At 37.6% G+C, this 13,356-nt stretch overlaps 1 protein-coding gene across 1 annotated transcript; it reads right to left on the bottom strand.

Annotated features, from left to right (window-relative positions):
- Positions 1–30: 30 nt before the first annotated feature.
- On the bottom strand, positions 31–7,995 carry LOC121905917 (sialic acid-binding Ig-like lectin 9). The gene is made up of 8 exons (XM_042424514.1): positions 7,948–7,995; positions 7,272–7,458; positions 6,415–6,828; positions 5,806–6,117; positions 4,108–4,395; positions 3,799–3,907; positions 3,632–3,701; positions 31–2,638 (listed from the first exon to the last, which is right to left on the bottom strand). Exons 2-8 carry the CDS (start codon positions 7,324–7,326, stop codon positions 2,243–2,245), a joined length of 1,644 nt encoding a protein of 547 aa, XP_042280448.1. The 5' UTR covers positions 7,327–7,458; positions 7,948–7,995; the 3' UTR covers positions 31–2,242.
- Between the last annotated feature and the right edge of the window lie 5,361 nt (positions 7,996–13,356).

The raw sequence follows: 13,356 nt of genomic DNA, 5'->3' as shown, positions 1-13,356 counted from the left end.
CAACAATACACTTTATTTTCAATTCCCTTCTACATTGTAAGAGATAGTCAAAATGACAACTCCTGATTGATTGCATGCATTAAATACCTGCAGATTCAAGAACTATCTGTATTCATTCAAACTGTATGCAGTCTATTAGAAAGAAAATATATTTGTGAAAGTCTGTTGTTATGGTTCATGGTTTTATGGTTTATTGCGCAATCCCTATGAGTTCTGTTCTCAGAAGAGTCACTAAAGTGATTATTCATTTAAACACTACTTAAATGGTATCATTGCATTCTCTCAAATAACTTCCTGTTCACACATTGAGGTGTTAGATTATAAGTATTTTAAGTAAGAACTGGCCACAAAGTTGTCTTTATCAGTTACTATAAGCCCACACATTGAACCTGTAAACATTGCAGAGTGTACCAGAAGTAATTGCTTCTGACAATTCGCTGTTTAAATTCACAACAAAAACTGGTGCATTTTACATTAACAACCTGCTCACTCTGGCCACTGTGAGCCTGGCTGATTCTTGCAACACAATTTTAAAAGGGGAAGTAATCTATTGTCTATGTTTCTATGATGATTGACAACAGTACCAGTACTATAGATACTGTTGGGTCTCACTGGCTGACTACATGTTTCAAGACTCTAAGAAACAAAGGGAGTCCTCAAGAAACCCTATCTCTCCAGAGTCTGTGGTTGTTTGCACCCAAATGTGAACCCCACCCATGGACCCAGGTTAACAAAACTAGAGATCCCCCTCTTCTCTCTCCCCTCTCTTTCCTCTCATAGCTGCTGCTGGAGCAGCTCTCTGCTCTCTGGTGTGGCCTGCTCACAGCAGACACACACAGAACTATTTTCTTTACAGCAGAAGACGTGAGAGCCTGCCTAAGACTCAGTAACTAAGTTTTCTAGTGCCAGCAGCTCAAGTTAATGTTAGCGTGCTTAACACATGTTACATCCAGTAACTAGGCTTTGCATGCAACTAACCTCTCCCTAACCTGGCACCTTTAGCCTACACCAATTGGCCTTAAACAGAGAACGACACAGTTAAGAGGTTTAAAACCTAGCTTTGCACACACTGCTTCTGGCTGCACACATGGTCTCAAGAAACCACATGGTCTGGTCTTTTGTCGGTGTAGTTCTCTTTGTCAGCCATATTTTCTGCATGCTGTGTGCTCAGTCACTGCGACTTCAGCCATCTTGCTATTGTTTTTTATTGTTATTGTGAAATGTTTTAACTTGAAAAGATAAATTTAATTAAAATATAAATGTCTTTGTGAAAACTATTGCATCTGAAATGTAATCATCATTAATTTCTGGAAATTATTAGAGAAAAACTTCTATTTAACATTCATGCAAATTCACACCACTTTAAAGGATAATTACACATTTATCGAGTCTGTCTTGAAACAATACCCCATACTGTATGTACATTAAAACCGTTTTTGGTTGCTGAAAATGTTCCTTCTGTCCATACTGGCCCTGAAGAGAGCCATTCCTCAATGTTAGAGATCACAATTCAAGGGATGGGGAACAAAATCTACAGTCCTCATTCTGAGCAAAAATCATCTTCCAAAGTTCAGCTGAGGCTAATAAGAGGCGTCTGCAGTCTAAGTTTGGCAAATTCAGTGGGAATGTCAAAAGTTACAGCTTCTTAGTATGACCTTCCCTCCTCTATGAGAATCATGAATGACTTTACAAAATTTCATAGCAATCCATCCAGTAGTTGAGATGTTTCAGTATGGACCAAAGTGGTGGTCTGACCAACCAGCTGTAAGACTGACAGACTCACACTGCCATCCATAGAGCCAAGCTGCTAGCTAATAAAAATGAAAAAAAGACACCTCCTCCTTAAACAGGGTTTTTGAAAAGGGTTCATTTTGCCTGAAGTAGAGAAGCACAGGAGACATCTAGAACGGACACTTGAATAAACCACAGGGACACTTTGGGCACATGCAGTACTTATCCTAGTTAAATAAAGGTATATAATATCATTTCAACAAGGAAATTCTGTGCAACTTCGAGTCCATTTTTAGTTGCATGGATGGATTTGAACAGCCAGAAAGTGTAGAAGTGTGAACTGTCCTGATTACTTCAGTTTACCTGAGGTCGAATTTTGGTTTTGAAGATCACTGCTCTGTGGTAGAAAGCTTACACAGTACTGTCATTTACACATCAGAATGACAATCAATCATGTCTGATGAGCAGAAGAAACTTAATCCTCAAGTGACTTCACTAAGCTGTACAGTCCTCAAATCTCACCCATTATATCCTTCACATTGGAATACAACGCAGCATCCTCTGCTTCCTCCTCTTCAGGCACACAATGTTTTATCTCCTCATCCTCTGCTATCACGGACTCCTCCTCTTTGCACTCCAACACTTCATCTGGCACTCCGCCACTGTCTTGCCTTTCCACTTTTTCTTCTCTCTTAATTTCAGCATACTCTGTCTCTGTGGTCTCTTGCTTCTTTGCTGCCCCCCTGGCACTTCTTCTTTTCAACACGGAGAAGTCAATGCTGGCGTACTCCGCGTCTTTTGGTCCACCATCGAGATCAGGGGCTCCTTTCTCCACTGCCTCAGCTCCATCTTTTGGTGCCTCTTGGTGGTTGGTCTGATCATCTTCCACTGCTTGACCAGCATGTATCTGTCAGGTATAACACAGAAAATATGTGACTTAGTCAGCATCTGCTACAAGCTCAAAACTGTATACACTATGCATGAGATCTTACATTTACATTAATTCTAACCGTTTTTTTCCACGTCATACCATAACCTTTTAAATGTTTTAATGTTCAGCTCTAAAACACTAAAACTGGTGTCCATTTATTTTTTGTATGGTTTGAAAATAAGTTTGAAGCAAGTCTTGAAACTTGTTGAGATATTGTAATCCATCACAATTTGTATCTGCTTTTGTCACAGTTGCATTACTGTTACATGTATGCGGCAATGCAGTGCAGTCTTTTCTGATGCAGTCCGTACTTACAACTGCACTGCAAAGCAACAAAAAGGAACCTGACCGTTAAAGCAGACATGGCTTTGACTTTGATAGTATATACAGTACTTCAAGTTTGCACATGGACAAATTGATTTTTATGTTGAAGTGAAATGAATGACGCAAAGCTCAGGCAAAGTACTGAGGTTGTGCATTCATGAGTTGATGATTGGTATCAGCTGCTTCATGCATGCCTCACTACCAGTGGCTCATTCATCAGCTGCTTGGCTACCAGCTGCCTGGTGGCATATTGATGCAGGTGTACATGGTGTTTAAAACCTGACACTTCTCACTATTACTCCACTGATGCACATCCGTCCACTACCCCCCCCCCCCTTTTTGTTGGTATTGTTGATCCAACTAAGACTTAATGTTCATGTATCAGTTTTTCCACAGGGTATATGTTCTTGGGAAATCCCTCAAACATGCATCTTAAATACTACAGCATTCATTTAAAATAGAAGTAAATAATGACTAAATGGACTAAAGCATGTAAAAACACTGTGATCATTCAAATCTTAAACCATTTACAGTAATATACAGGTAATTTTGAAGAAAATGTTATCAGTAACTATATATTAGTTAACTATATATTAGTTACTGATTACATTTTCTTAGCTGAATTAGCTGAATAAATAATTATACCAGTGGATCCTCTTGGGTGGTCACCATCTCCAGGGTCCCATCCAGATTTCCAGAGCTCTTCTGTTTTTCTCTGGAGAGAAATAAATTAAAACAGCAATTACATGTCTATATGAGGATTATCCACAAACAAAACCAGAATGACTGAATTAATGGAGTCAATAGGGTACCTATGGCATTTCTTTGCCAAACAGCAAAGGGTTGCTGAAAGAAGTACCCCAGTCAAAAATGCAATGATGATGTCCAGCCGTGAAACAATTTTTAGTAAACTGGATTGACCTGGATTCAAAAGGAACACAAGAAAAAATATTGTTGTCCATATTGTATATTGAATGATAATATACTGTACATGCAACAGCTTATTTCTTTTTGACATCTTGCCCAAATGCAATGTAACAACAGTAAAAAAAATGAGGTAATAAAAATGTCATTTAGCAGTGGTCTAGAGTAGCAGAAGTGGTTTAGTTGAGAACACGTACCTTCTTGTTCTGGCGTGTTCATTTGGATGATGGTGAGTTTTTCTTTTGCTTCTCCATTTTCATTGCTGCTGACACACTCAACAGCAGTGTCATTGTGGTCTTTTACAGTTAGGGTGATGGTGCTGTTGACTGTGTGGTTTGACACAGTGGTAATGACAGAGTACTCATTGTGGTTCTTCATCAGCGGCCATTTAATGGTGGGTAAGGGAACCCCCTGACTGATACACCCACAGGTCAGAACTGTCGACTGAGCCACACATCCAGAGCCATTTAGGATCTTTGCAAACCCTTAAACACACAAGCAGAATCACATTACAGCAAACATACAGTAAGCTGATATAGAATGTGAACATAAACTTCCTTTTCAAGAAGATGAGAACAGTCTACTTACAAGTCACAGTTACATTAACATATACAGTCGGAGTACTGTCCACATGTTTTGCTGTACAGATGTAACATCCAGAATGTTCTGCTGTCACGTTAGGGATGATAAGTGTGGATAGTCCAGTGTCGTTCTGCAAGTTAGCATCAATTCCATTTTGTAGGTTTGTATTGAGGCCAAGTTTAGTCCATGTGATCAGAGACGGAGGGAAACTTTCAACACTGCAGGTCAGATTCAGAGTGTCACCTTCCTTAACAATTGCATCCCCAGTGATTCCAGGTTTCTTCATATCTGTGGGATGGATTTAAAATAAAATATTAGAATTTAAGATAAGATCTCTGGAAGAAATTTTTTTTTTTTAAAAAAGTACTACGATTTCATGCATGCATCAACTGCAAAAATGTATTTTTTGATATTACCACTGGAGGGCACCAACATCTCAAAAACGCTTTAACACTTAAACAGACAACCCAAGTTAATTTATTCCAAACTTGGGTTCGGTGAGTCTGTGAACCACCTGGAACCACCTGGAGGCATGCACAATGCCTCTATATGTCCAAGTGGTCAGAGCATTTTTGAAATTTCGAAATTAGAAACTAAAACAAATAAAAAGTCTTAAATAAATAAATAATTTTTTAAAAATAAAATTAGAAAGCACAGACCATAAGATGGTCCCATATTTATTTTGAAGTGTCATGCTGTGAAAGTTATTCAGGATGAATATGTCGGACTTTAGGAAAGGTTTTTTTCTGCACTAATTCAACTCATGGATTTTCAAGTTTCAGCTACCTGAATGAAGAAAACAACTGTCTAATAGTAGTATAGAATATACTTGCATATCACTGTCACACCAGCTTCTTTCATCGTGATATTGTTCATGTGTTTTGCTGTACAGATGTACTGTCCAGCATGTTCTGCTGTCACGTTAGGGATGATAAGAGTGGCTGTTTCAGTGTCATTCTGCAGACAAGTTTCTGTTCCATTTTTCACATTTTTGTCGGAGAGTTTGGTCCACGTGATGAGAGACGCAGGGAAACTTTCAACACTGCAGGTCAGATTCAGGGTCTCACCCTCCTTCACACTTGTATTCCCAGTGACTTTAACTTCTTTCATATCTATGAGACAAAAGGACATGTTATAAAATGTTATAGCACCCCTAAATCTCAAAGTTTGCTGCTGTGCATGGTATAAAATAAAACACAGTTCAGACCTGAGTTTTAGAAAACCATCAGAAATAACATCAGAGAATGTCTCTTAGCAAACATTTTAGATAGTAAAAATTACTGAGAAAACACAGGACAATATATGCTACTTACAGGTCACGTTCAGAGTCACCGTCTCCTCTGTAGTTGTGTCACCTGTGAAGCTGACCTTACAGGTCACATTGGTGCCATGGTGTTCAGCTGAAGAGTTAAAGGTCAAAGTTGAGCTGTGTGTCTGTGTGACAACAGCCAGATTCTCAGTCATGATGTCTCCTGTAATGTGAGAGTCATTCTCTCCTATTCCTCTCCACATCCAGGTGATTGTAGGAACAGATCCAGAGCAGAGACTAGGAGCAGTGCAGGTCAGTGTGGTCTGCTGTCCCTCAGTCAGTGGAGGAATCATCACTGTGGGCTTCTGACTCAGATCTAATGGTAGAGAAGTACATGAGTGGAATCAGGTCAGCAGCCTCAAGGTCATCATTCACTTAAATTTGAGCTAAAATAATCAGATACTTTACTGGGGCAATAAGTAGGAGTTATAGTACAACAGGAACTGCTTCAGTTCTTACTGGTCTCCCACAGAGGCTGACAAGTGCCTCTGTGGAGTAATGCCAAACATTACTTCATGGCCGGTTAAGATCATAGATAATCCTTAAATGTTGGTGCAGTTCAAAGGTACAACAATAAACATAGTGACTGTACATATTTACTTTGTCTTCATACCTTTGACAGAGACAGTTGTTGTTCTAAAAGAGAAGGTAAATCCAATTGATTTCTGAAACTGGACACCATTAACTCTGAGTTGATATGATCCAGAATCTGAAGCAGTGAGGTCATTGATGACGATGCTGCAGTTCTTTTGACTCAGGTCAGACTCCAACAGTGACACTCGTCCTTTGAACCCAGGCTGAACTTTCATGTTGTTCTTGTTTGTGTGGAATATCATGTCAGAATCACCACATCTTTGTTTACTTGGTTCACATTTGTACCAAACTATATGTTGGGTTTTGAAGCTATCAGGAGTAGTGAAAGAGCACGGTATCACAACACAGAGTCCAGCCTCTGCTGTTATTTCTCCTTCAGTAAGAGTGATACAGAATCTATTCTGACAGGGTTGTCTTTCCCTCACGGATGCACCTGGTATTGCAAATAGAAAGAGAAAAACAGGGACAGAAGATATTTAGATGACATTGCCCCATTATATTTAATAAATTATGAATACTACAACTATGATGTTTCTGTTTTATATAACTGTGTCTTGTCTTGTGTTGTCAGCAGCATTGAGCAGACAACCCAAATAAGGTTCAGCATTTAATGTTATTTCTTAATCCATCATTTCTTTGGTAAACAAAAGATTAATTTCAATAATATATCACAGAGTTTCAAAGTAAGTCACTAGATTCTGTGAGTAATGCTACTAATGAGCTGGTGAATTCAGGGAGGAAAAAATTAAAATACTTATCATTTGGAAGCACTTAAGGAAAACATATTTACACATTTATTCTTTAAAATTATTGCTGACTATTTTGTTCACATCCTTAATGCTGGCATCGCAACAAGATGACAAGAAAGATCTATACCTGCATTGCTGCCTCTCACAGAGAAGAGCAGAGTCGCCCAGATGAGAACAAACATCCTAATTCAATGCTTGAGACGGTCGGTCTCTCCCTCCACAGGACAGCTTTCACACCGAGAATGCAGTAAACGTGCAGGAAGTTCAGTTGATGAAAATGAAACAAAGGAAACTCCACAGCTGACATCACAGATCTTAACAGAGAACCTTAAATTATTCCACAGTTGTGAGATTAACACACTTTACGCAGGGCTGTGATTACACTAAACATTTTTCAGTGTGAAACACATTGTGACATCTGTTCTATAAAGATCCTATCTTAATCTTTATAAAAAACATAATGACTGTTAAACAATAAATATCTTTAATCCCTGCCATATTCAAAGGCCCCTGTCAAACTTTGGGCCCCTCAATCCTTCACTGAATGCACTAACTGTTACAAATACAATCTTTAATCCTCCCGTCCCCAAGCACCCTCTATCCAGCACAGTCCACCTTAGTAAAGTACGGTGGACTGTGCTGTGCTTTACTTACACCTTGTTTCACCAGCAAAGCCAGGAATGTGGAAATGCATTTTTATGATATTAGAAAAGAATTTACATTCGGAAGTCAGGAAAACTTCAATTAGTCCAATTTAGAGTGTAAAGAGATGTTTTAAAAATGTGTTCAATGTTGTGTTTTACCTCTTTCTGTCTCTGGCGGTCTTGTCTCCACAGTCTCTGCTGAGTGTTTCTGAGCTTTCTTCCCTCTTTTTGCAACAGTGAAGTTTCAGGAAGTTTACACGCACACCACTGAGTAACATTTCTCCTCTGCTGAGACTGACAACTGTTTATACAGTTATAATCTTATAATATCACAATGTATTTTTTATATCTAATGACAAATTTGCACTTTCAAGACTGAATAATATATAACAGAAAAACATTGCTTGTTGTTTTTTTTGTTGTAATGATTTATTAGACCTTCTCTGTGACTGTTAAGTAATGCGAAACCTTTTTAAAGGGAAGTAGTGTCAATGTGCAATTTTCTTCCAAAGAAAATCTTTTTATCTCGATGAACCGGAAACCAGTACATGTACTGAATTACATGTTTTTTGTGACTAATCGTTTTGAAGTGTTGATTCTGTCTGATTGTATGTCATACCATCTTTTTAAAAAAATCACTTCAACAATGCACAACATGTACAAGACATATTGTGCATTGCTGTAAATGCACCGTCCTACTGGTTAATATCTGCAGTGCCAGTTGAGTAAAGATGGTCAAATCAACATTAGTCATGTATCAAAAAGATAAGAGTTGTCTCAGTCAAACTGCATTCAACACCAAAAGACTCACCCTGTTTCCCCATTTTAACAACATGCAGCATCTTAGGGAGTACTTCTGCATTTATATTTATTCATGTTTTCTTTTTATTGTGCAATATCTATAGATACTATTCTCAGCAAAGTCCTTTTAGTATATGCATCACTTTGTTGTCAGTATTTCTGATAACTTCCCAGTCTCACTTTAAGGTGCTAGATTATAACTATTTTAGCTAAGCACTGGCTACAATTCTGCCTCAATCATTTACTGTATGCCTGCATACTGACCACTGCAGAACCAGTAGACATGGTAGAGTGTGTTATAGGTTGGAAAGACTTGCTAATACACACTGTCACAATCAATTCTGAAAACTTGATTTATGAAAATCTTAATAAAATCACATCCATCCAACAAAGCAGTTTGACCCAGAACATCTCAACACATGCAAATAGTACACAGTCTCTGGCAGAGTTGTCCATTTCCTGATTTTAAAATAGGTTCAATGACATTAAACCATGACAAAATATGTAGGATGCTAGAATGGCTTCCAAATATAAGGCATATATATGGTAGGAGCATTTATGCAAAATGAAGTGACTGGAGAGGTAGAGGCATTTCTTCAAAATTAGGGTAAAGAGATTATTATCAGGCATTTTTATTCATAATAAGAATGTTTACTTTTGATACTTTCAGTACGTTTTGCTGATAATACTTACTGTACATACTGTCACTTATCTGAAAACGTCTTTCATCACTGCAACAACAGTTATAAATATTAAAACAGGGTATCTTAAGTTAGCTCAAAGCCCTGCATATCCTGTTGATTGTGCTAAGTGTGTTAACAAAAATTGTATCAACAACAATCACACAACAAACTGTATATGCACACACACAAATGACATGGCTGGCCATTTGAGCATCAGGAAAGCCACAGTTCAGGCAGGAACACGTGTCTGCCTCACCTACTGGTATTTGAAGAATTTCTTCATGTTGGCAAAATGTTCAGTAACAACGTCATATTATGTCCCACTGGACTTGTGGTCCTCCAACACAAAGGTCCCACTGATATTTTGGCCAGGTTATTTAGGTAGTTAAGTGTCCACTCTTCTATTTCAGAGCTAAGAGCATTACCGATATGGATACATTTTTAAAAAGGCCAATTGTTTCATTTGAATGATATTGCTATCTATTACATTTTGATTAAAATAAAGACTTCCTGACCATCCACAGCTGCATGAAGTTACCAATCAAGAGAAGCCAACTTCACCTGCTGCCTCCAGCAGACTTGACCTGACTGCTTCTAAAGTAGTGCAATACCCTCTTTTCACCACACAGATTGACTTACATGTGTCGGCTGTTGCAATTCAGATGGGGCGCTGTTTTACCAATTCAAAGAAACTCAATGAAAACATGATGACTTTGACAGAATGTTTAAACCATTTATCAGTCTACCTTTAGGTGTGAGTGTTTTGAGAAAGTATTGATAAATAATTTCTCACTTGAGTCCTTAGTTTACTTCACCTGCATAAATTGAAGTCAATGAAATGTAAATAAAAGAAAGCAGCAAACTGTACAATGCAATTGGTCACTCTTAATCAGCTCTTCCATAAATTCTACTTTAACGAAGCTAATATATATTTGGAGTTTTTGTTGACATTGTCAAAAAGGTGATAATTCTACTTTATGTTTATTATTGAGGTCATAGAGGGTGGTGGTGGTGTACTGAAGTGCATTATGTTGAAAAGTGTTCCTAATATTTTGCCCACCCCATTAACATCCATTACATGCATACTATCTATTTGTCCACACAGACATAGACACAGTATGGAATTAAAAACTTAAACTATCTAGTTGAACCACAGATGTAGACATTCATACAAACTGAATGATGATGTTTGAGGAGACATTTTATTAATTTCAGTGCAATAAACCCTTCAATGAAGCTGCCCAACAGCCTAAAGACACTCAGTTCAGAGGGTGGGCAATAGTATCATACTCTGTTTTCTGCAGTGACATATATGTTCTGTCCTCTTGATTTGGTTTCACCTTTCTTCTTGTGTTCCTTTGGAGAAGAAGAAAGAGCGAGTTATGATTTGTTGTCTGAAAGTCTCCAATGTATTTACAAAGCCTTCATAATATAAAATACAGATGTAGTCATATACCAAAGGAACATCATGTAGATTTTACTGAAAACATTCACACTTTAAGATACACCCAGTGCCCAGGGAAGGACGATACTGTCAGATCTGCAATGTTGCACAGGTTGTGGTGTACAATATGTGGTGACTTTATTAGCTATGTAACCAGTGTGGTCTGTATTGAAAGGCCGGGAAATAAGCATAAACAAACCTATAAGAAAGACCTATAATTGTTCCATGATGTATTGTGCTTTGGATAGCAAAATTGCATAAAAACACAATATGATCATATCATTATGATACCTAACCGTATCTCTGTGACAGTCTATGCAATTGATTTAATTATTGTCCGACTGTAAGCCCAATTAGCCCAAGATCTCAGAACTATTTTTCAAGTCTCTAAAACAAATGCATTAAAATCGTCCTTTAAGTCCTGCAGTCATAACGTGAAATAAAAATGCACAAACCATGTGATGGCCTCAAATATATTTAAAAGATGCAAGGCTGTGAAAGTTATTCTGTATGCATTTGGCAAGTCATGCAAATTGTAGTTTTCTTCTCTGAACTTAGATTTTCAGCTGATAATGATGAGCACTTGGAAATTGTTCTATTAAAAAAGTTCTACTATATGTACTTATATTTTACTGTTATGACAGCCAGATTAGCAATCAACATCTTCTCTATTTGCTTTGTCTTCATACCTTTAACAAAGACAGTTGCTCTTGATGAGAATGTAAATCTGTCCATCCTCCCAAACACTCTGAGTTGATATGGTCCAGAATCTAACTTGATGAGTTCATTGTGAAATTCATCATAATGAAATAAAATGGTAAAACAACACAGAGTCCAGCCTCTGTTGTTATTTCTCCCTGATACAGAATCCATATTGAAAGTCTTGTCTTCCACACATTGATGCACCTGTTTGCGGAAACAGGGACAGACAATATGTAGACTTTGACAATACCCCATGATATCTGATAAATGATGAAGAAAGGCTACAACTATGACTATTTCTGTTGTACATAACTGCTGTTGTCAGCAGTGTTGACCTGACAACATAACAGAATGTCAGTGTTTTACATATTTCTTAACACATAAAAACAAATGAAGCTCTACATTCATACAGGAAGTTGCATGTTAAGTTATTCCATTGTTGCTTAATTAAATTTGTCCACCGCTTTACCCAGTATGTGACTAATCTGATATGAAGCAGTTTGTGAAATATGTTCTAGGAAGTGTGATAAAACAGTTCTAATGCAATACATACATACAGACCAGACAGTAAGCAACAATAATAAGAAGGAGGAAATAATAATAATAATAATAATAATAATAAAAGTAATAATAATAATATAGATCACTTTTCAAAATCCAAGTTGCAAAGTGCTTCACAAGGCAGCAAAATAAAATAGACAGGTCACACCAGGTCTTAAAAAGAAAAAAAACCAAAAAAAACTATTTGGTGTATAAAAACCAATTCAGTGTAGGAAAAAAAGAATAGAAAAAACATTTTTAAAGGAGATAAAAGATAGTTTAAAAAAATCAGGAAAAGCTCTCTGATGTATCTATGTTTTAAGAAGAGACTTAAAAGAGATCACCAAGTCAGCCAACCTGACTTCCTCATGCAGATCGTTCCAGAGCCTCGGGGCCCTGACTGCAAACTTTGGAATAGACAAAAGACCTCTGCCCAAGGATCTCAAAGTACATACTGGCACATACAGTAATAAGAGGTCAGTGATACACTAAGGAGACAGGCCATGAAGACCCTTAAAAGTAATCAGTAAGATCTTAAAATCAATTCTAAAACATATTGGGAGCCAGTGTAAAGAAGCTAAAACAGGAGTGATGTGAACAAAATTGGTCCCAAAACCGACCCCTGAGGCACACCACATTTAACAGAGGAAAATGAAGAGACATAGTTGTTCAGAGAGACACAGAACCGCCTATTCAACAGGTAAGATGAAAACCATTCTAAGCTTGTACCAGATATCCCCAACCAGTGCCTCAGTCTGTCTAACTGGATGCTGTGATCAATTGTGTCAAAGGCTGCACTAAGGTCCAGGAGTGCAGGGACTCAGCACATGCCATCATCAGCAGCCATTAAAAGGTTATTTGTAACCTTGAGCAGGGCAGTCTCCGTTCTCTCATACTTCCAGAAACCAGACTGAAAGTTTTCAAAAATATTATTATTTTCCAGTGCAGAGAGAAAATGCTCACACACTATTTTTAATTTTTTTTCTGAAATTTTTGATATATAAGGCAACTTGAAATTGGTCTATGGTTTTGAGGGAGGGAGGGATCCAGCCCAGGTTTCTTTAACATTGGGTTTACACAAGAGGTTCTAATTGACTCCACTTAATCAGTAAAAATAAGATAAAAACATTTCACAATTAACAAGGAGGGGCTGGATTTACTAGCTGATCAAGAGTTTTAAATCTGGTCTAGTTTTGTGTTGATGGCAGAAATAAGTCCTGAAAAATCGTGTTCTTGCATCCTTAATCATATTGCTGTAGTGTAATAGCAACTCCTTCATAATATTGTAATTTACTTGGAAACCAGATTTTTTTCCATCTGTGTTCGGCTTTCCCACATTCCCTTTTACGGCTGCAAATACTGTCACTTATCCAAGGCTGCTTTCTTTCTGAGGACTTA

The sequence above is a fragment of the Thunnus maccoyii genome, chromosome 10 (genome assembly GCF_910596095.1).
Source record: "Thunnus maccoyii chromosome 10, fThuMac1.1, whole genome shotgun sequence".
Classification (NCBI taxonomy): Eukaryota; Metazoa; Chordata; class Actinopteri; order Scombriformes; family Scombridae; genus Thunnus; species Thunnus maccoyii.
This window is presented reverse-complemented; position numbering and strand designations above follow the sequence as displayed.

Coding starts and splice junctions, on each gene's coding strand:
- LOC121905917 (XM_042424514.1), bottom strand. CDS start 7,326: ATGTTTGTTCTCATCTGGGCGACTCTGCTCTTCTCTGTGAGAGGCAGC. Junction 6,829..7,271: donor TGTGAGAGGCAGCAATGCAG/GTATAGATCTTT, acceptor TTGCAATACCAG/GTGCATCCGTGAGGGAAAGA. Junction 2,639..3,631: donor CCACCCAAGAGGATCCACTG/GTATAATTATTT, acceptor TATACCTGACAG/ATACATGCTGGTCAAGCAGT.